General features: G+C 38.5%; 1 protein-coding gene across 7 annotated transcripts in view; it reads right to left on the bottom strand.

Moving 5' to 3' along the window:
- The window catches only part of MLLT10 (MLLT10 histone lysine methyltransferase DOT1L cofactor), a 249,253-nt gene that overhangs the window by 197,092 nt on the left and 27,637 nt on the right, over nucleotides 1-24,524 (bottom strand). For all 7 annotated transcript variants that reach the window (XM_082648933.1, XM_082648929.1, XM_082648927.1 and 4 more), the window contains exon 4: nucleotides 2,319-2,373. In XM_082648933.1, the coding sequence (XP_082505059.1) occupies nucleotides 2,319-2,373 (55 nt within the window). The remainder of the gene's footprint in view (nucleotides 1-2,318; nucleotides 2,374-24,524) is intronic.

Raw genomic sequence — 24,524 nt, 5'->3', positions numbered from 1 at the left:
AGAGAAGCCACCACGAGAAGCACACGCACCGCAATGAAGAGTAGCCCCTGCTCGCCACAACTAGAGAAAGCCCACACACAACAAAGACCCAACGTAGCCAAAAATAAATAAAATAAATGTACTAAAAAAAAAAAAAAATATATATATATATATATATATATATATATATATATATAAAAGAAGAGGGAGTTCCCTGGTGATCCAGTGGTTACGACTCTGCATTTCCACTGCAGGGGGCACAGGTTCACTCGCTGGTCGGCGAACAATCCTATATGCCATGCGTTGTGGCCAAGAAAAAAAAAAAGCTTAAGGAAAAACATGAAAGAATTCCTTTATAACTTTGAAGTAGGGAAAGCCTTAACTAATGGTTCAAAACACAGAAACCAAGAAAGACAAGATTAAGAAATTCAACTAAATAAAAATCAAAATTTTCTGCATGAGAAAAAGCCACATGAGCAAGATCAACAACAGGGCCAAAACTAGTCCAACTCATCACAAAAGCCTAATATATGAAGTACTCCTATGAAAGCTCCAACAAATCAAAAAGGAAAAAATCAACAACCAAACAGAAAAAGAACAGATCACATATGGGACAATACCAGTTGAATTGCTCTTAAAAACATGAAAAGATGCTCAGATTCACTCATAATAAGAGAAATGCAAAATGCATGGTTTGAGACACCAACTTTCATCTACTGGATTACAAAAGATGTGTGCTGCTGGGAACACAAATTGGTACCACCACTAAAGAGAATAATTTGGGAATATCTACCAAAATTAATTGTAAAATCTCTCTGACCCAACAGTTCAACTGTTGGGAATTAATAAAAACCTACAGATGTCTTTGCACAGAAGCAAAATGACATATATATATACAAGCATTAGTCATAAAAGCAAAAGATTAGAAACAGGCAGCTGATTATATAACATATGATAATAAAGAAAGCTCTATACTAATAATAGATAAACTGTTCAGGAAAACTTAAGATGCAAGAGAGTATATATAATATTCATCCATTTGTATAAAATTGCAGAAAATTTTTGTTTCCTCATATTTATTTGTGTATCCAAAAAAGTAGTAACAGCAACTATGCTGGTGGCAGAAACTGTACTGAGAAACTGTGCAGATAATGGTGTACAGGGGTAGGAGCGAGGATTTTTAATATTTAAAATTTTGGATAATGTGACTTATAGTCTAAACATCAGATTTAAATATTTATATATATGTATATAGTGCTAGTCAAAAACATTGTATTTTCCCCATTTACTCATGCCATGAAACTATTCTATGCCAAAAATACTTTAGAGCTGGCTTCCCAAAATGGAAGTAACATACTAATAGTACTAGTTTTATCTCTACTATTTTGAGTTTCTCCATCAGTTACTTAATTTTCATAAAATGCCACAGTTTAATAAATTGAAGTCTACACATTTAAGAATGGTACTGAGCTATAAAGAAACATGGATTTCTCTAAGAAAGGTAACTAAAAACGGAAATGGGGCTTCCCTGGTGGCGCAGTGGTTGAGAATCTGCCTGCCAATGCAGGGGACACGGGTTCGAGCCCTGGTCTGGGAAGATCCCACATGCCGCGGAGCAACTGGGCCCGTGAGCCACAACTACTGAGCCTGCACGTCTGGAGCCTGTGCTCCGCAACAAGAGAGGCCGCAACAGTGAGAGGCCCGCACACCGCGATGAAGAGTGGCCCCCGCTTGCCACTAGAGAAAGCCCTCGCACAGAAACAAACACCCAACACAGCCATAAATAAATAAATAAATAAATAAATTTATTTATTTATTTAAAAAATAATAATAAAATAAAAATGGAAATAAAAATTAGAAATACAAAAGGGGTCTTATGAAAGCACACCAAAATTTAAGAAAAGTCAGAATTTGTTTATATTCAAGCAACAAGGATCCACAGGGTGTTAAAATTAACATGCATTAGAAACATCATTTGTCTAGCAATACGCAAAACAGGAGGAAAAGAATATAAAACAGATTTTTATCTCTAACGAAGAAAAAAAAAGAGTGGCTTATTTTCCCAACAGTAATATAAGAAACTGTATCCATTTAAAAAAAAAAAATCAAGATTTTAATTAGAAGTATCTGGATCATTCTGCACCAAAACAAAACAAAACTTAAGTTTGTCCAGAAAGTAGAAAAGCTGTTTCAATTTTTAAAAATTAAAAATTACATCCAGTACTGTTAAAAATATTTGAGCAGCAAACAGTTTGATATAATATGAATTACCAGATATTTTAAAATACATCTGCACTCCAGTGTTCAAGAAAATTTTTCTCAGAATTCTCTGCACTTACCGCCATTATCTGTTCTTTTTAAAGCTCCATCCTTATGAGGACACAGTTCACATCTCTATTAAAAGGGGGGGGGAAACAAAGAGATTTTTCAGATTACCAAAGTATAACATCTTCCCTGTAACTTGAAAACTATTAAAAATATGGTAGTGGCATTTGTACTAGTTGCCACCAAGAGTGTATCAGAAAGATCCTCACAAAGTAATTCTCCTTGACATTTGGTCTTCCTCAGAGTACCAGACAACAACTTTTAAAAAGTAATTTTACTTAACATTTAAATTCCTGCCACAATTTTTTTTCTAATGTTATATTAATAAAAATAAAAAGATTCTCTCAACATAGGATTGGGGCACAGTTTTTAACCTGTGCCTCTACTCCTTTGCTTTCTGAGTAGAATCAACCAGGATTATTACATACTCAGTTGGATCTGGTTTCTCCTGAAATAAAGAGCCAAACTCAAATTCAGAATTTTGATTCAAGTAGGAAGGCATGATTTCACATGCGCTTACCTGCCTTTGGAAGAAAAGAACTGCTCTAATTATTCTAGTTACTCTTTTTATTCACAGCCCAATGATACTCAGAATTATTATGGATCCCTCTCTACCACTCCCACAATTTAAAACCAGAAATAAACACCAAGCCAGTATTGCCATTTCTTTTCACTACTGACAAGAGGACTGAAATAATTGTAAAAATAATAAAGAGTTTCAGTGGCACTGCCTTACTGTGAAGACTACATTCCTAGAAATCATATATGATACTTATTATTTGTACCCTATCTTACTCTCCAAAGAGGTTTGAAGCATATAATATAGTAATATAAATGAGTTACACAGTAAAATATGAGCAAGAAATTAAAATAAAATAGTGAATAAGCACGCAATAGGCTGGTAGGGGGGTTAAAAGACAAAAGTACTAAAAATCATCTATATCCACAATAAGCAGTTAAGGGATACACAAAACAATTAGATGTAAACTATGATATCAGAAACAGTAATCATGGGCTTCCCTGGTGGTGCAGTGGATAAGCATCCATCCGCCAATGCAGGGGATACGGGTTCAAGCCCTGGTCCGGGAAGATCCCACATGCCGCAGAGCAACTAAGCCTGTGTGCCACAACTACTGACCCTGCACTCTAGAGCCTGCAAGCCACAACTACTGAAGCCTGCGTGCCTAGAGCCCATGCTCTGCAACAAGAGGAGCCACCGCAATGAGAAGCCCGCACACTGCAACGAAGAGTAGCCCCCACTCGCCACAACTAGAGAGAAAGCCTGCGTGCAGCAATGAAGACCCAATGCAGCCAACAATTAATTAATTTTTAAAAAAAAAAAACAGTAATCATGAAGGGAGGAGAATACAGATGCAGGGTTTTTTGAATGCATTTGAAATTAAGAGATCAGCAACTTAAAACAATCCCGTATATATAAATAGACTGCTATACCAAATCCTCATGGTAACTGCAAGCCAGAAATCTATGATAGATATACACATGAAAAAGGAAAAGAAATCCAACCATAACCCAAAAGATAGTCATCAAATCATGAGAAGAAAACAACAGAAGAAGAAGAATGGGAAAAAAAGACCTACAAAAACAAATCCAAAACAACAAAATGGCAATAAGAACATACATATAGATAATTACCTTAAATGTAAATGGACTAAATGCTCCAACCAAAAGACATGGGCTGGCTGAATGGATACAGAAACAAGACCCACATATATGCTGCCTACAACAGACTCACTTCAGATCTAGAGACACACAAATACTCAAAGTGAGGGGATAGAAAAGGTATTCCATGCAAATGGAAAAATGAAAAGAAAGCTGGAGCAGCAATACCGGTATCAAACAAAACAGACTTTAAAATAAAGACTGTTATGAGAGACAAAGAACACTACATAATGACCATGGGATCAGTCCAAAAAGAGGATATAACAATTGTAAAAGTATACGTACCCAACATACAAACACCTAAATATACAAGGCAAATACTAATGAACATAAAATGAGAAATTGACAGGAATACAATAATGGTAAGGGACTGTAATTCCCCACTTACATCAATGGCCAGATCATCCAGACAGAAAAGCACTAAGTAAACGCTGGCCTAAAATGACACATTAAAGCAGATGCACTTAATTGATATATATAGATATGTATATCTATATATATGAGCACTCCATCCGAAAGAAGCAGAATACACATTCTTTTCAAGCGCACATGCAACATTCTCCAGGATAGATCGTGTACATACTAGGCCACAAAACAAGCCTCAGTAAATTTTAAAAAAACTGAAATCATATCAAGCATCTTCTACAACACTATGATTGGAAATCAGCTACAAGAAAAATCAGCTACAAGAAATTGGAAATCAGCTACAAGAAAAAAACTATGAAAAACACAAACACGTGGAGGCTAAACAATACGCCACTAAACAACCAATGGATCACTAGCGAAATCAAAAGAGAAAATCAAAGAATACCAAGAGACAAATGAAAACAAAAACATGATGATCCAGCGAGTTCCCTGGTGGCCTAGTGGTTAGGATTCCGGGCTTTCATTGTCATGGCCCAGGTTCAATCCATGGACAAGGAACTGAGATCCCGCAAGCCACGTGATGTGGTCAAAAAAGAAAAAAAAAACACAGGATGATACAAAACGTATGGGATGCAGCAAAAGCAGTTGCAAAAAAAGGGAAGTTTACAGCAATACAAGCTTGTACCTCAGGAAACAAAAAAATCTCAAATAAACAACCTAACTTTACATCTAAAGCAACTAGAGAAAGAAGAACAAACAAAACCCAACATTAGTAGAAAGAAAGAAATCATAAGGATCAGAGCAAAAATAAATGAAACAGAAATGGAAAAAACAACCGAAAAGATCAATAAAACTAAGCTGGTTCTTTGAAAAGATAAACAAGTGATAAACCTTTAGCCAAACTCATCAAGAAAAAAAGGGAGGACTTCCCTGGTGGTCCAGTGGTTAAGACCTCCACTGCAGGGGGCAGAGGTTCAATCCCTGTTCAGGGAATTTCCACATGCTGTGGCGTGTGGCCAAAAAAAATTAAAAAGAAAAAAGGGAGAGGGCTCAAATCAATAAAATGAGAAATGAAAAAGAAGTTACAACTGACAGGACAGAAATACAAAGCATCATAAACTACTACTACTACTAGCAACTATACACAACTAAAATGGAAAATCTAGAAGAGATGGACAAATTCTTAGAAAGGTACAGTCTCCCAAGACTGAAGCAGGAAGAAGTAGAAAATATGAACAGATCAAGTACTGAAATTGAATCAGTAACTTAAAAACTCCCAACAGGAAATTCCCTGGCAGTCCAGTGGTTAGGACTCTGCACTTTCACTGCTGAGGGCCCGGGTTCAATCTCTGGTCAGGGAACTAAGATCCCGCAAGCTATGCAGTGCAGCCAAAACAAAAAAGTTAAAATACATAAAAAATAAAAGCTCCCAACAAACAAAAGTCTAGGACCAGGTGGCTTCACAGATGAATTCTACCAAACATTCGAATATTTAAAGAAGAGTTAACACCTATCCTTCTTAAACTATTCCAAAAAACAGCAGAGGAAGGAACACTTCCAAAGTCATTCTATGAGGCCACCATCACCCTGATACCAAAACCACACAAAGACATCACCAAAAAAAAAAAAATTGCAGGCCGTTATCACTGATGAACATAGATACAAAAATCCTCAACAAAATAGTAGCAAACCATATCCAACAATACATTAAAAGAATTATACACCATGATCAAGTGGGATTTATCCAAGGGATGCAAGGGTTTTTCAATGTCTGCAAATTAATCAATGTGTCATATAACACATTAACAAATTGAAGAATAAAAATCATACAATCATCTCAATATATGGAGAAAAAGCTTTTGATAAAGTTCAACGTCCATTTATGCTCCCCAGAAAATGAGCAGAGAGGAAACTTACCTCAACATAATAAAGGCCATATATGAAAAACCCACAGCTAACATCATACTCAATGATTAAAAGCTGAAAACATTTCCTCTAAGATCAGGAATAAAATAAGGATGCCCAATTTCATTATTCAACATTGTTTTCTAAGTTCTAACCACAGCAATCAAAGAAAAAAACAAAAAAAAGAAAGAAAAGGAATGCAAATTAGAAAAGAAAAAGTAAAAATGCCACTGTTTGAAGATGGCATGATACTCCACATAGAAAATCCTGAAGACGTTACCAGAAAACTACTAGGAAAAAAAAAAAAAAAAAAAAACTACTAGAGCCCATCAATGAAATTCAGTAAAGTTGCAGGGAACAAAACTAATATACAGGACTTCCCTGGTGGCATAGTGGTTAAGAATCCACTTGCCGATGCAGGCGACAAGGGTTCGAGTCCCGGTCCGGGAAGATCCCACATGCCACGGAGCAACTAAGCCCATGTGCCACAACTACTGAGCCTGTATGCCACAACTACTGAGCCTGCGCCCTAGAGCCCGTGACACAACTACTGAGCTCGCATGCCACGACTACTGAAGCCTGCGCACCTAGAGCCTGTGCTCTGCAACAAGAGAAGCCACCACAATGAGAAGCCTGCTCACCACAACAAAGAGTAGCCCCCACTAGCCGTAACTAGAGAAAGCCCACGCACAGCAATAAAGACCCAATGCAGCCAAAAATAAACTAATATACAGAAATCTGTTACATTTCTATACACTAACAACAAACTATCAAAAAGAGAAATTAAGGAAACAATCCCATTTACCACTGCATCAAAAAGAATAAAACACCTAGGAGGTAAAAGACCTGTACTCAGAAAACTATAAGACACTGATGAAAGAAACTGAAGATGACCCAATCAGATGGAAAGATGTTCTTGGATTGAAGAATTAATATTGTTAAAATGACCATACTACCCAAGGCAATCTCCAGGCTCAATGAAATCCCTACCAAATGAGTAATGGCATTTTTCACAGAACTAGAACAGATGATTTTTTAATTTCTATGGAAACATAAAAGACCCCGAATAGACAAAACAATCTTGAGAAAGAAGAACAGAGCTGGAGGAATCCCACTCCCTGACTTCAGACTGTACTACAAAGCTACAAAACAGTATGGTACTGGCAAAAAAAAAAAAAAAAAAAAAAGACACATAGGTCAATGGAACAGAATAGAGAGCCCAGAAATAAACCCACATACCTATAGTCAATCTATGACAAAGGAGGCAAGAATACACAATGGAGAAAAGACAGTCTCTTCAACAAAAGGTGGTGGTAACGCGGGACAGCTACATATAAAAGAATAAAATTAGAACATTCTCTAACACCATATACAAAAATAAACTCAAAATGGATTAAAGACCTAAATTTAAGGCAAGATACTATAAAATTCCTAGAGTAAAACAGGCAGAACATTCTTTGACATAAATCACACCAGTTTTTTTTTAATCTGTGTCCTAAATCAAAGGAAACACAAGCAAAAATAAACAAATAAGACCTAATTAACTTAAAAGCTTTTGCACATCAAAGGAAACCATAGACAAAACAAAAGACAACCTGCTGAATGGGAGGTTGAATGAATGGGAGAAATTTTTGCAAAGATGTGACTGATAAGGGGTTAATACCCAACATATATAAACAGCTCATGCAACTCAACATCAAAAAACCGCCCAATTGAAAAATGGGCAGAAGGGGACTTCCCTGGTGGCACAGTGGATAGGAATCTGCCTGCCAATGCAGCGGACACGGGTTCGAGCCCTGGTCCCAGAAGACCCCACATGCCGCGGAGCAACTAAGCCCGTGCGCCACAACTACTGGGCCTGCGCTCTAGAGCCCACGAACCACAACTATCAAGCCCGCATGCCACAACTACTGAAGCCCACACGCCTACAGCCTGTGTTCCGCAACAAGAGAAGCCACCACACTGAGAAGCCCGCACACCGCAATGAAGAGTCGCTCCCGCTCGCCACAACTAGAAAAAGCTCACGCACAGCAACAAAGACCCAATGCAGCCAAAAATAAATGAATTAATTTTTTTAAAAAAAAGGGGGGCAGAAGAACTGAACATTTTTCCAAAGAGGAAATGCAGATGGCCAACAGGCACATGAAAAGATGTTCAATATCGCTAATTATTAGAGAAATGCAAATCAAAACTACGAGGTATCACCTCACACTGGTCAGAATGGCCATCATTAAAGTCTACAAATAGGAGTTCCCTGATGGTCCAGTGGTTAAGAATCCGCCGTCCAATGCAGAGGACACGGGTTCGATCCCTGGTCAAGGAACTAAGATCCCACATGCCACGGGGCAACTAAGCCCATGCGCCACAACTACTGAGCCCACGCACTCTGGAGCTTACACACCACAACTAGAAAGAAGCCTGCACGCCACAACTAGAGAGAAGCCCGCGCACCGCAACAAAGATCTCGCGTGCCACAACTAAGTCCCAATGCAGCCAAATAAATAAATTTTTAAAAATATTTTTTAAATCAATGAAAGCATTCTGTGAGAATCAATGTACTATATGAAATTTACAATAAAGACAATAGTATCATTCATTATAAAAAAAGAAAAATACTGATTCAATTACTTCACTTCTACAGAGCCAAAGGAAATATGATAGAAATGGCAATTATTAAGTACTGTGTCATCTTCATATCACTTACACACTTTAATTTCAAGATATGAAAAGACATGTGTACAGAAATATTTTATATCACTGTTTATGACTATAAAGTTTTTATTATAAGTCCAACTGTATAACAATGAGGGAACTAATGCTATATTCACAAATATTTTAAATGAGTTATAAAATGCAGGGAAGAAAATTCTAAAAGAGAACTACATGCTAATAAGTAAAATACTATTACTATGTCTTTACCTTTAGTCTTCTACTAAAGGTAAAAATAGATACATAGAAGACTTGAGAGAAAGAAATAACTACAGACAAAGAAGGTTAAGTTATAATTAGAGGCTATACCCTAAGCTCAGGAAAAAAGTATCAGGTTCTGGACAATAGAGATTCCAGACCCTACAGTAAACTAATCCAACCCGAAAAGTTTCACAGGGCAGGCTGCAGCTGTACATGTTACTATTAAAGTTCCACAGATGCATTCTTATTTAATAAGTGAGAGGTACTGTTTAAATGCACAAGTAAATCCTGTAAGAGAGTACACAGATTATAAGGAGACCAAAAAAAAAAAAAAACACACACATTGAAGATCTTACTTTTTTTTTTCTATTTTATACATAGTAGTTTATATCTCTTAATCCCCTGCCTTGCCCCTCCCCTGCTCCTTCCTTCCCCACTGGTAAACACTTGCTTGTTCTTGGTATCTGTGAGTCTGTTTCTGTTTTGTTTGTTTCTATATTATTTTACTATTTATTTGGCTGCATCGGGTAGCAGGATCTTCACTGAGGCATGCGGGATCTTTAGTTGTGGCATGTGACTTCTAATTCCCTGACTAGGGATCAAACCAGGCCCCGTGCACTGGGAGTGCGGAGTCTTAGCCACTGGACTACCAGGAAAGTCCCTCTGTTTTGTTATATACATTCATTTGTTTTATTTTTTGGATTCCAAGATCTCACATTTTAACAAAGGGGGGGAAAAACGTTTTAATTGAAACGGTCCAAACAAGCGGAAGTTATATAAGGTGGTTCCTTCTTTTTTACATCACGTAGTATGCTAAGAAATCATGCAACTACTTTCCATCTTTATAACACAGGCATCAATTTCCAAATACTTTTCCTACTTTACTTTAGATTATTTTCCAAAATATAAAACTCAGTATACTTCACTAAATCAAGTTCACCCAAAATAATGACTTTTAGGAGGTTGTGGCTACTAACAAGCCATTCAGGGCTTCCCTGGTGGCGCAGTGGTTGAGAGTCCGCCTGCCGATGCAGGGGACACGGGTTCGTGCCCTGGTCCGGGAAGATCCCACAGGCCGTGGAGCGGCTGGGCCCGTGAGCCATGGCCGCTGAGCCTGCGTACCGCAAAAAAAAACAAAAAAACAAACAACAACAACAACAACAAAAAGCCATTCAGCTATACTGGTTTACTCAGACTTCGAACACCAATGTATTACAGAAAGCAACAAGATAATAATTATTTTTTTATAAACAGTATAGGCTAAATAAAAATAAATTCAAGCTTTAAGTTTGATCTTCCTCATATTATATAAAAGATGTAATTGTGGCATTAAAAAAGTATGTGTAGGGAGGGGCTTCCCTGGTGGTGCAGTGATTGAGAATCTGCCTGCTAATGCAGGGGACACGGGTTCGAGCCCTGGTCTGGAAGGATCCCACATGTCGTGGAGCAACTAGGCCCGTGAGCCACAACTACTGAGCCTGGGCGTCTGGAGCTTGTGCTCCGCAACAAGAGAGGCCGCGACAGTGAGAGGCCCGCGCACCACGATGAAGAGTGGCCCCCGCTTGCCACAACTAGAGAAAGCCCTCTGACAGAAACGAAGACCCAACACAGCAAAAATTAATTAATTAATTAATAAACTCCTACTCCCAACATCTTCTTTAAAAAAAAAAAAGTATGTGTAGGATAAAACATTTACCATCATTACTTCTTCTTTTAGGCAAAAGATAAAAATACATATTAATTAACCTATTTTTTCTTGTGTTTTAGAAAGACTCGTGACTACCAGAGTAGAAATAAGCACCCAGAGCACCCAGGCTGGGGTCTCCAAACAGCATTTCCCAAAGGAACCAGAACTGCTGAAAGAAGTGGATGATTCCAGGTCTAGGTCAAGTATGCCCTGAATACCTCATTCTATCAAATAGCAAGGAAGCTATAAAAGACTGCTTTAGTCATATGAAAAGGACCTATGGTCCAACCTAAAGAGGCTCCTGATGGCCAAAGATGAAATCATCTAATGCTAACAGAGATAAAAACTGCAATAAACTGAAAACTACCAAATATTTTTAAATCCATCATAAAATGAATTTCTACTTCAAAAATTGCTGAGTGGACTACCCTGGTGGCACAGTGGTTAAGAATCCACCTGCCAATGCAGGGGACATGGGTTTGAGCCCTGGGCTGGGAAGATCCCACATGCTGCGGAGCAACTGGGCCAGTGCACCACAACTACTGAGCCTGCGCTCTAGAGCCCATGAGCCACAACTACCGAGCCTGTGTGCCACAGCTACTGAAGCCCATGCGCCTAGAGCCCGTGCTCTGCAACAAGAGAAGCCACCGTGATGAGAAGCCTGCGCACCACAACAAAGAGCAGCCCCCGCTTGCCACAACTAGAGAAAGCCCATGCGCAGCAACAAAGACCCAACGCAGCAATCAATCAGTCAATAAATATTAAAACGAAAAGAAAAGGAAAGAACTAAACAGGGAATTCCCTGATGGTCCAGTGTTAAAGAATCCGCCTTCCAATACAGCGGATGCGGGTTCGATCCCTGGTCGGGGAACTAAGATCCCACATGCCACGGGGCAACTTAGCCTGAGCACCACAATCACTGAGCTCGCGCGCCTCAACTAGAGTCCGCGTGCCGCAAACTACAGAGCCCATGTGCTCTGGAACCCACTCATGACAACTACAGAGCCCCCATGCCCTGGAGCCTGCGTGACACAACTAGAGAAGAGAAAACCCACAGGCCACAACTAGAGAGAAGCCCACGCGCTGCAACAAAAGATCCCACATGCCTCAACAAAGATCCTGCGTGCTGCAAATAAGACCCGATGCAGCCAAAAATAAAGAAAATAAATCTTTAAAAACAAAAAACTAAATAAAAATTCTTAAACTTAAAAATATAATACATGAAGTGAAAAATTCATTGGATGGGCTTAACAACAGAATCAAGATGACAAAGGAAAGAGTCAGTGAGCTTGAAGCTACATCAATAGATAGGATCTATCTGAAAAAGAGAAAATGGTAAAAAAAATTAACAGAGCTTCAGGGACCTATTGAACAGTATCAAGAAGCCACCATGTATAACTGAAGGCCTGGAAGAGGAGGAGGAGGTGAAGGAGAGAATATGAATATGAGAATATGGCAGTAAAGAAAATTTTGAAAAAACAATGGATGAAAATTTCCTCTATTTGAAGACAAATTTATGGATTCCAGAAGCACAGTGAATCCCAAACAAGCAAAACCGCTTCATGAAAAGCAAACAAAAGTCTTCAAGAGGCAGCCAAAAGAAAAGGACACACCAAAGACAGGGAAACAGTGATTGAATTAATAGCTGATCTCTCATCATAAACTATGGAAGTCAAAACAGTAAAACAAACATCTCTAAAGTGCTTGAAGAAAAAGAAATGTCAATCCAGAATTCTGTATCTAATATATCCTTCAAAATGAAGGTGAAACAGACGTTTTTAGGTAAGAAAGAGCAAACAGAATTCATCACCAGGTGATACAGACTACAATAAAGGCTACAAGAAATTCTTCGGAATAAAGGGAAATGGTACTAGATGAAAAACACGAATCTTCAGGAGGCAAAGAAGAACACCATAAATGGTAAATATCTGGGTAAATATTGCGCTGGCCAAAAAGTTCGTTTGGGTTTTTTCGTAAGAGCTTATGGAAAAATCCGAACAAACTTTTTGGCCAACCCAATATAAAAGACTTTTAGTTCTTAAATTCTTAAAAATACATATGATTACTGAAAACAAAAATTGTAATACTGTCTTCTGGGGTTTATAATATATGTAGCTCTAATATATATGACAATAGACAATAGCATAAGTAACAATGGACAGAGGTGATGTGATGTAAAAGAATCTCTACAGTTACAAGATTTCTACACTTTACAAGAAGTGATACAATATTAACTATAAGTGGGTACGCTAAATAGACTGTAAAAAAGGTAAGGAAATATACTGAAATTGCTAGAGAAACACTAAGAAACTAATGTAAACAGAAATAGCTCTATAAAACTGGTACATTAAAAATTCTCTACATGCAAAAAATTAAGTTGGACCCCTTATGCATATGATACATAAAAGTAACTCAAAATGGATCATATACTTAAATGTAAGAGCTAACACTATAAAACTCTTAGAATGAAACTGGAGTAAATTCTTCATGACTCAGGGCTGGATAATGGTTTCTTAGATACAACACCAAAAACAGAGGCAACAAGAGAAATAATAGGTAAATTGGAATTTTCCAAACCTAAAACCTTTTGTTCTGCAAATGATACCATCAAGTAAAAAACCCCATAGAATAAAATACTTACAAGATATATATCTGATAAGGGACTTATACCCAGAAAATATAAAGAGCTCTATAACTCAATAATAAAAAGATATATAGGGACTTCCCTGGTGGTTCAGTGCTTAAGACCCCGTGCTTCCACTGCAGGGGGCTCGAGTTTGATCCCTGGTTGGGGAACTAAGATCCCACATGCTGCAAGGCATGGCTTAAAAACATAAATAAAATCTTAAAAAAAAAAAAAAGATAAATATCCTAATTAAAAACTGGGGCAAGGATCTGAATAGCCATTTCTCCAAAGAAAACACATAAATAACCAAAACAAGCCTGTGAAAAGATGTCTAACATTCATTAAAGAAATACAAATCAGGCTTCCCTGGTGGTGCAGTGGTTAAGAATCCTCCTGCCAATGCAGGAGACACAGGTTCGAGCCCTGGTCCAGGAAGATCCCACATGCTGCAGAGCAACTAGGCCCGTGCGCCACAACTGCTGAGCCTGCACTCTAGAGCCTATGAACCACAATTACTGAGCCCACATGCCACAACTACTGAAGCCCGCGTGCCTAGAGCCCGTGCTCCACAACAAGAGAAGCCACTGTGATGAGAAGCCCGTGCACCGCAACAAAGAGTAGCCCCCACTCGCCACAACTAGAGAAAGCCCATGCGCAGCAACGAAGACCCAATGCAGCCAAAAGGAAATAATTAAAATAAATAAATTTATAAAAAAGAAAAAAAGGAAATACAAATCAACACCACAATGAGATACCACGAGGATGGCTAAAATCAAAAGATAAACAAATCCTGTTAGCAAGACTGTGGAGAAATCAGAACCCTCATATATCGCTGATGGGAGTTTAAAATGGTGTGGCTGCTTCGGCAGTTCCTCAAAAAGTTAAACACAGTTACCACATGGGTCAAAAATTCCACACCCAAAAGAAATGAAACCATACATTTACACAAAAAACATGCATGGAAATGTTCAAAACAGCATTATTCAGAATAGCTAAAATATAGATAAAATCTAAATGCCGATCAACTGAGTGAACAAATAAAATGTGCCAGATCCGGACAATGGAATGTTATTCAACAAAAAAAAGGAATAAAGTTCTAATACATGCTAAAACATGAGTGAACCTTAAAAACATTTTGCTAAAAGCAAAAAGCCGCTCACACAAAGTCACCACACAGTGTATGACTCCATCTATATGAAATGTCCATTCCTTTCAAGTGACTATGGTACATTCACCACAAAATAAGACACAATGAATTAAAAGGAATGAAATCATACAAAGGCAACTTCCCTGGTGGTGCAGTGGTTAAGAATCCGCCTGCAACACAGGGGCCACGGGTTCCAGCCCTAGTCTGGGAAGATCCCACATGCCATGCAGCAACTGAGCCCGTGCGCCACAACTACTGAGCATGCGCTCTAGAGACAAGCCACAAATACTGAGCTCTCATGCTGCAACTACTGAAACCCACGGGCCTAGAGCCTGTGCTCCACAACAGGAGAAGCCACTGCAATGAGAAGCCCGTGCACCTCAACAAAGCCCACGAGCAGCAGCCAAGACCAACGCAGCCAAAAATAAAATTAAAAAAATAAGGAAAGAAAGAAATCTTACAAAGTATGTTCCCTGACCATGCTAGGGGAAAAAGCTATAAAATTAATTAATAACCTAAGATTTCACCTAAAGAAATCTACAAAGGTGCAAACTAAACCCAAAGTGAGAAGAAGAAAGTAAATAGTAAAGAGCAGAAAAAGATGAGATAGAAACACTAAAGAAAATTTTAAATCAAAGACTGTCCTTTGGAAAAATAAAGTTGATAAACTTCTAGCTAAACTAATTTAAAACATACACAAAAATTACCAATATCAGGAATAAAGGAGGAATTATCACTATAGAACCCACAGATACTAAAAAACCAAAGATTATTAACTTTACACTAACCAATTCAACAACTTAGATGAAATGGAAAAATGCCTTGAAAAATACAATTTACCAAAATTGACAAGATGAAACAAAATTTGAAGAGCCCTTAAGTTGAATCCATCATCAAAATCCTTCCTCAAGGGCTTCCCTGGTGGCGCAGTGGTTGAGAGTTCGCCTGCCGATGCAGGGGACACGGGTTCATGCCCCGGTCTGGGAGGATCCCACATGCTACAGAGCGACTGGGCCTGTGAGCCATGGCCGCTGGGCCTGCACGTCCGGAGCCTGTGCTCGGCAACGGGAGAGGCCGCAGCAGTGAGAGGCCCGTGTACCACAAAAAAAAAAAAAAAAAAAAATCCTTCCCCAAAATACAACTCTAGGCTCAGATTTTTTCACTGGTAAATTCCATCAAACACCAAGGAGAAAACAGCATCAATCTCACACAAACACTTCTAGAAAACAGACTACTTCTGAAATCATTTTCTAAGTTCAGCACAAAAAATACTAATGAATATACCAATACTACCAAAACCTAAAAAGAAACTACAAAAAAAATTACAGACTAACATCTCTGAAGTACACAGATGCAAAAATATTTAATAATAATACTAGCAATGTAAATACTGCAATACAAAAAAAGAATAATACACCATGACCAAGCAGAGTTTATCCCAGGAATACAAGGTTGATATAACATATGAAAATATTAATTCTGCAAAAACATCACATAATCATCTCGAAAGATGCAGAAAAGGCATTTGACAAAACAACATCCACTCATGTCATAAACTGTCACAAAACTAGGAAGAGAAGAGATCCTACTCAACCTGTTAATCATACCTTTTCATTCTGTATTTTTGATACTTGGAGGCCTTGCTGACCCTGGAGGGCTGTCCCTCCCAAGGCTAGCTAATTCCTGGAGATAGCAAACAACTCCCCAGCTTGCTTTCATATGCAAACCAACCAACTCAAAGCTCATACCCCCAACCATCTCTATCTATTTTACACTGGCTACTATATTCCCCTGCCCTAATCACCCCAGGGCCAGGTACCAGACAACTAGGGGCAGGCCCCATACCCCAAAGCCCTTGATATTATTCAAACTAGACAATCCTAAACCTGATTACAAGTTCTTCACTATTTCTTCCCACAGAAACCAAAATAAAGGCTCTTGTCTTTACTTTCCCCCCACCCCCACCCCGTTCACACCTGCTGCATCCTAATTAGGGTGCTTCCCCATGTGTCTTCCTAGGCTGTGGTATACCCGCCCTCCTCTGGGGAATCTGTGAGTATAACAAATTATCTTTTCAATGGCAATCATCTCCTGATCTGTTAGCCTTCCCTGCCATACTTAAGCAATAATAAAACCTGTATTTTAAAACAACCTGATAATGATCATCAATAAAAGTCTACAGCTCACATAATTAATGGCATAAAACTGAATGCTTTCCCCCAAAGAATGGAACCAAGACCTAAGTGCATGTGATAAGGGAAGAAAATAAAAATACAAATTGGAAAGAGGTAAAAAGCTTTATAACGTGATCACTATTAGAAAAATCGAATTAAATTGTCTACCAAAAAAACTCATAGAACCAACATGAGTTAAGGTTGTTAAGACACAAATCAATAAACATAAGTCAATTCTATTTCCATATACTAAGAATAACTAAAAATTGAATTCTTTAAAATACTCCCTCCAATAATATCAAATAACATGAAATATTTCTAAATAAAAATAACTTTAAAAACAAAAGACATGCAAAACCAAAGGCTGAAAACTACAAAACACTGCTCAGGAAAACACAAAGATGACCTAAATAAATGGAGAGATATGCCATACTAATGAACAGGAATATCTAACATTGTCAACATGTCAATTCTCCTCAAATTGATCTACAGATTCAAAGCAATTGCAATCATAATCCCATCAGCCTTTCAGAGAAATGCAAAAGCAAATATCAAACTTTTTATGGAAGTGCTAAGGACTTAGCAAAGCAATCTTGAAAAAGATGAAAAAGACTGAGACTTGCAAATCTGATTTCAAGACTTTCTATAAAGTGACAAATAATCAAAAGTTTGGTAATGATATAAGGACAAACAGATCAGTGTAACAGAATAAAGATTTCTGAAATCGAACCCACTTCTGCAGCCATGTAATGTTTCACCAAAGCAACCCAGTGAGGAAAGGAAACTCTTCTCAATAAAATAGTGCAGGGCTTCCCCAGTGGCACAGTAGTTAAGAATCTGCCTGCCAATGCAGGAGTCATGGGTTCAAGCCCTGGTCCGGGAAGATACCACAACTGGTGGGATCCCTTTTAAAAAAAAAAGATAAAATTCACAACAACTAAAAGAAAAAAAGACATATACAGAAGCAGGAAATTATACCCCATAATAAAACAAAAACCAAACCTTGAAAGGTCAATCTTGAAATGACAAGAAGAATTAGTATACAAGTCCTTTCAAACAATTATTATGAATACAGTTCATAAAGATCTTCTCTTAGTTGCCACAGAGCAACTAAGCCCATGCACCACAACTACTGAGCCTGCACTCTAGAGCCCGTGAGCCACAACTACTGAGCCCACATGCCACAACTACTGAAGCCTGCGCACCCAGAGCCCGTGCTCTGCAACAAGAGAAGCCCTCACTCGTCGCAACTAGAGAAAAGCCCACGTGCAGCAACGAAGACCCAATGCAGCCAAAAAATATTTTTTTAAGTTACATTTTCATAAAATGGTGCAGAAACAATTATGCAAAAAACCTATAAAACTTAATTTGAGATGCATCACAGACCTAAATATAAATTAGCAAAACCAAAAAGTTTTAGAGGAAACAAAGGAAATTACCTTCATGACTTCAGGGTTAGGCAAAAGTGTCTTAGCTCACAGTAAGCAATAACTATAAAAGAAAAAACTGATAAATTAGACTTCATCAGACTTAGACATTTCTGCTCATCAAAAGGCACAGTTAAGAAAATAAATAGGAAAAAACAGACTTGGAGAAAGTACTTACAAAACACTTATCTAACAGAGGACTGGTATCCAAGACATATAAGGACCTTCTGCAATGCAAAAAAAAAAAGAAAGAAAAAACAGACAAAGAAAAAATAAGGAGAGAAAGAAGGAAAAAGGCTAAAGCTTTAAACAAACTCTTCCCAAGAGAAACACATGAATGGTCAATAAGCAAATTAAAATGTGTTCAATATCCCTGGTCAATATGAAAACACAAAATAAAACCACAATAATACCACTTCCAGTCAAGATGGAATGAAAGAGACCAGATTTAGCCTTCTGCATGAAATAATAAAAACCTAACAAAATGTATGAAACAATAATACTGAGGATTTTAGACATGTAACAAAAGACAGTGATCCCTGGGAGACAAGAAACAAATAACACAAGCATACATTTGCCCAGCTTACTGCCTTGAGAGTCTCCAGGCCGTGGAAGGAACCCAGGCAGAACCTGTGGGCTCCCCAAGTTGAGGAAATGGAGCTGGGAGTCCAAGGAAGCCAAGGTGGCTAGAGCTCACAAGGGAGACCAGCACTGAGTAGAAAGCTGGAGAGAGAGAGAAAAATGAAGAGATCTACAGAGGCTCACCCTACAATATGTTGAGTAACTAATCAGCACTTGGGTGTGAGAGAACTATTCAAGGCCAGGGAAAGAACCACCAAATATTTAGAAGTGACAGCACCCACACCTCACACAAGGATACAAATAATGGCTGTTCTCGAGAGCCAGAATAGAAAACCAACTAATTCATACTGCATTAGAGTACTAAGAAGCATAATGCCTCAGAAGGAGGGGAAAAATTAACCTAGACTAAACCTAGCTCTGGTCCCTTCAAACAAAACATAAAAGCAAGACCCAAAAGCAACAAACTGTTTTCCAGTAACTTAACCATGTCATAGAACAAAGTCCAAAAATATTTTTAGGCATACTTTATAAAACAGAGAATCTAACAAGATAAAATTCACGGCCTTTCTCACCTTCTGAGATGGCCCACACTCCGCCTGTGAAGTGTGTTTCTCTCTAAATAAATCCACTTTTTACCTATCACTTTGTCTCTCACTGAATTCTTTCTGCGATGAGACATCAAGAACCTGAGCTTCATTAAGTCCTGAAACCAGTCATTCTACAGGAACTGAGACCCCCACACTCAGGTGGAGGGTGGCGACTACCTGCTGAGCACAAGCACTAGACCCCAGACTGTTCGGACCACAAAGTTGATGGTTAAGATTCCTAAAACACCACACTGTTACTTCACAACATATCAATGAGAAGAAAGTCATGAATCCTACAGCCTTCACCCCCAAATGTTGCCTTTAAAACTGCTCCCCTGAAAGCCATTGGGGACTTTGGGTCTTTTGAGCATGAGCTGCCTGTTCTCTTTGCATGGCCCTGAAATAAATTTTTCTCTGCTCCAAAAGAAAAAAAAAAAGATAAAATTCACAACAACTAAAAGAAAAAAAAAAAAAAAGACATATACAGAAGCAGGAAATTATATGCCATAATAAAACAAAAACCATTCAAACCTTGAAATGTCAATCTTGAAAAGAGAAGAATTAGTATACAAGTCCTTTCAAACAATTATTATGAATACAGTTCATATGTTCAAGGAGACAGAGGAAATATTAAACTTGTTAAGTAGAAACATCAAATTAAAAAAAGTGAACTTCTAAAGATGAAAATCATTAAGGTCTAAGAGGAAAAACATACTGTATGAGATTTACAGCACATGAAACCAAGTAACAGTTACTAACCAAAATGAAACAGAAAAAAGTACTTTTAAAAAATGAATAGAGGGGCTTCCCTGGTGGCGCAGTGGTTGAGAGTCTGCCTGCCGATGCAGGGGACACGGGTTCGTGCCCCGGTCCGGGAAGATCCCACAGGCTGCGGAGCGGCTAGGCCCGTAAGCCACAAAGGAGATAATACAGAAAAAGATACTTGAAGAAATAACATCAACCATTTTCCAAATTTGATGAAAACTTAACAGCTAAGACAAAGCACTCTTTAAATAAACACCAAGCAATAAAAACATGAAGAAATGTAAACCGAAACATATTATGATCAAATCGCCTACAACCAGAAATAAAGATCTTTAAAGCAGCCAGAGAAAAAGGACATATTACATTACATACTGCAGAATCAAAGAAAATTGAAATGGTTATATTAATTTCATATAAAGTAGAATAAATAAAAATCAACAATATTGGGACTTCCCTGGGGGCACAGTGGTTAAGAATCCGCCTGCCTGTGCAGAGGACACAGGTTTGAGCCCTGGACCAGGAAGATCCCACATGCCGCGGAGCAAGTGGGCCAGTGCACCACAACTACTGAGCCTGCTCTCTAGAGCCTGCGAGCCACAACTACTGAGCATGTGCCACAACTACTGAAGCCTGGGTACCTAGAGCCTGCGCTCCGCAACAAGAGAAGCCACCACAATGAGAAGCCCGCGCACCACAACAAAGAGTAGCCCCCACTCGCCGCAACTAGAGAAAGCCTGCACATAGCAATGAAGACCCAATGCAGCCAAAAATTAAACAAAATAAAATTTTTAAATTTAAAATCAATAATGTTATCACCAAAAAAAGAGGATCATTTCTCAAAGATAAAGGGTATAACTCATTAAGAAGATATGAAAAATCCAAAACATTTATTCACCTAATAACAGCTTCAAAAAACATAAAGTAAAAATAACAGAACTATAAGAAGAAAAGTTCCACAATTATATTTGGAGATTTCAACAAACTTCTCTCAATAATTGATAGAACCAATAAACATAAAATCAGTAACGATACAGAAGTCTTGAACAATACTATCAACCAGAAAAATAGCATCAACCAAACTGATGTTAAGTGACATTTATAGAACACTAATACAAACTAGCACAATATTCTGTTCAAGGACATAGGGAACATTTACCAAGACCAATCATATTCGGACCATGAAACATCTCTTATATTTAAAAGATTTTAAGTCATAAAAAGAATTTTCTCTGACCATAATGTAATTAATTTAGAAATAAATGATGGAAAAATCTCAATATTTGGAATCCAAATATACCTCTAAATAACCAATGGGTCAAAGAAGAAATCCAAAAAGAAAATATACAGTATTTTTAAATAAATGAAAATGAAAAAAAAAATTTACTGAACTTTGTGGAAGGCAGTTAAAAGCAATAAATGAGGGGGAAATTTATAGCACTAAATGCCTGTTTTCTAGAAAAGAAACAACTCAAATCAATAACTTCACCTTGCACCTTACAAACCTAGACAAGCAAAGAATAAAGATCAGAACAGAAATCAATGTAATATAAAACAGAAAAGACAAAGGACTTCCCTGACTCTGCCATTCCACTGCAGGGGGCGTAGTTCAATCCCTGGTCAGGGAAGTAAGACCCCGCATGCCGCAAAAAAACAATACAGTGAACGATGAAATCAAAGGCTATACTTCATCCATTTCTGGGAGGATGGAATAGAAAGAAGTACTTTTTCCTATTCCTCCTACTAAGTACAAGCAAAAACTGTGAACACTAAAAATAAAATAAATATATTCTGAAAGGTGGTGAGAAGGCAAATTAACTAGAGACCACAGGACCCAAGAAACAACATGGCAGTGAGCTCCTGGACTTTCTTTTTGCCTAATATATCTCACTCTTGGTATGGAAGAATTCAGCAACCCAAAAGCACCACCAAGCAGAGCCCAAAAAAAAAGTCCCAATGAAAGGCTTCTCTCTCTAGACAAAGGACCAGGAAGAGGGCATAATAGGTAGAAAGAAAACTGTTAAGACAGTAGCTGCTCATCACAGGAAAAACCGACGCTACCCACTCCTGCAATGGTCAAGTGGGGAACAAACCTAGACATCCACCTTTGTGATTCTATAAATCAGCTGAAGACTCCCACTGGAGTAGTGTAAGAGCAGGTCAAGTAAGGAATCAGAACTTTCATCCTCACTAACAGGTAATGAGCACCTTTCCCCATACTATCAATGAAGACAACACGGGAGGCCTGGACTTCCACCCCCATCTGGCAGTAATGAGGGAACCCACCCTGTCCTCACTGGTATGGTATCAGTAAAAGTCAAGCACAGAATCAGGCCTTTCACCAAAACACAGTGTTAAATGAGGCCACATCCACTGTGGAGATCAAGTATGGAGCCATAACTCCGAACTCTGCTTGGCATTAATAAGCAGTTTCCCTCAAATGTCAACAGAGGCCAAGTAGGAAACCTGAACTTCACCCCTACCTGCTATAAGGAGAAGGTGTCCTCACTCTTCCCGTCAGACAAATGTCAGAGAAAGAAAGCCAGGTAAACAGGTTTATAAAAGATGCAAAGTCCCATAATACAAAAATGTTCAAGTTTCAATGAAAAATCAACATTGAGATGTTTGTAATCTTTTTGTTTGTGTTTTTTGGGTTTTGGCTGTGCAGTGGGGCTTGCGGGATCGTAGTTCCCCGACCAGGGATTGAACCCGCACCCTTGGCAGTGAAAGCACAAAGTCCTAACCACTGGACTGCCAGGGGATTCCAAGATGTTTGTAATTTTAACATCTGACATGGATGTTAGAATCATCTAATGAAGATTTTAAAGCAGCCCTGATAAAAATTATTCAACACACAATTATGAACATAAAAATGAAAACTAGAAAACTTTAGCAAAAAATTGAAGATATACGGAAGAACAAAATGGAAATTTTAGAACTGAAAAGTACAGTAAGAAAGAGCTCTCTGGGGGCTTCCCTGGTGGCGCAGTGGTTGAGAGTCCGCCTGCCGATGCAGGGGACACGGGTTCATGCCCCAGTCCGGGAAGATCCCACATGGCGTGGAGCGGCTGGGCCCGTGAGCTATGGCTGCTGAGCCTGCGTGACCAGAGCCTGTGCTCTGCTACGGGAGAGGCCACAAGAGTGAGAGGCCTGCATATCGCAGAAAAGAAAAAAAAATGCAAAATCAGTGAATGTAATCTACCATATTAACAGGCTAAAGGAAAAAGATTACATGCATCAATTGATGCAGAATAATTAACAAAATTCAGCACCCATACATGACTTTCAAAAAGCTGAGAATAATAGGAAAATAGGTAAATTTCCTCAACTGCATATAGAACATCTACAAAAAAACCTACTTAGTGACATCCTACTTAGTGATCTGCATCACTGAGTGAATGCCTTCCCCCTAAGGTCAGAAAAAAGTATGCCCACCCTCAACAATCTTAATGAACATGGTGCTGAAATTTCTAGTCAAAACAATTAGGGAAGCATAAAAGGGCATATAAATTGAGAAGGAAGAAATAAAAATAACCCTATTTGCAGATGACACAATAATCAGAAAATAAAACTCCCAGAATAAGTAAATTCAACAAGGTCATAGGATGCAAGGTACATATAAAAATCAGTTGTTATTTCGAAACACTACCAATAAATGCGTGGACACCAAAATTAAACATACAACATTATATACAATTGCTTCCCACAAAATTAAATACTTATAAATCCACAAAACATGCACAGGACTTATAGACTGAAAACTATGCCAAACTGAACAACAACAACAGAAAAAAAAAAAAACAAGGAAGACCTAAATAAATGGAAAAACACAGAACGTTCATGGATTAGAACACTCAACAGAGTAAAGATGTCAGTTCTCCACAAATTGATATTCAGTTTAATGGTATCCTATCAAAATTCTAGCAAGATTTTTGGACAGATAAAGACAGGTTATTCTAAAATATACTTTTTTTTTTTTTTTTGGCTGCTTTGGGTCTTCATTGCTGCGTGCAGGCCTCCTCTAGTTGCAGCAAGCAGGGACTACTCTTTGTTGCGGTGGCTTCTCTTGTTGCGGAGCACGGGCTCTAGGCGCGCAGGCTAGCGGGCTCAACAGTTGTGGCACACGGGCTTAGTTGCTCCGCAGCACGTGGGATCTTCCTGGACCAGGGCTCGAATCTATGTCCCCTGCATTGGCAGGCGGATTTTTAACCACTGCGCCACCAGGGAAGTTCCTATACATATTTGTAAAAACCAACAATGCGGACTTCCCTGGTGGCGCAGTGGTTGGGGGTCCGCCTGCCAATGCAGGAGACACAGGTTTCGGCCCTGGTCCAGGAGGACTCCACGTGCTGCGGAGCGGCTGAGCC

The sequence above is a fragment of the Grampus griseus genome (genome assembly GCF_964374135.1).
Source record: "Grampus griseus genome assembly, chromosome: 2".
In the NCBI taxonomy this organism is placed as follows: Eukaryota; Metazoa; Chordata; class Mammalia; order Artiodactyla; family Delphinidae; genus Grampus; species Grampus griseus.
The sequence above is the reverse complement of the archived record's forward strand: the minus strand, read 5'-3'. Positions and strand labels throughout refer to the sequence as shown.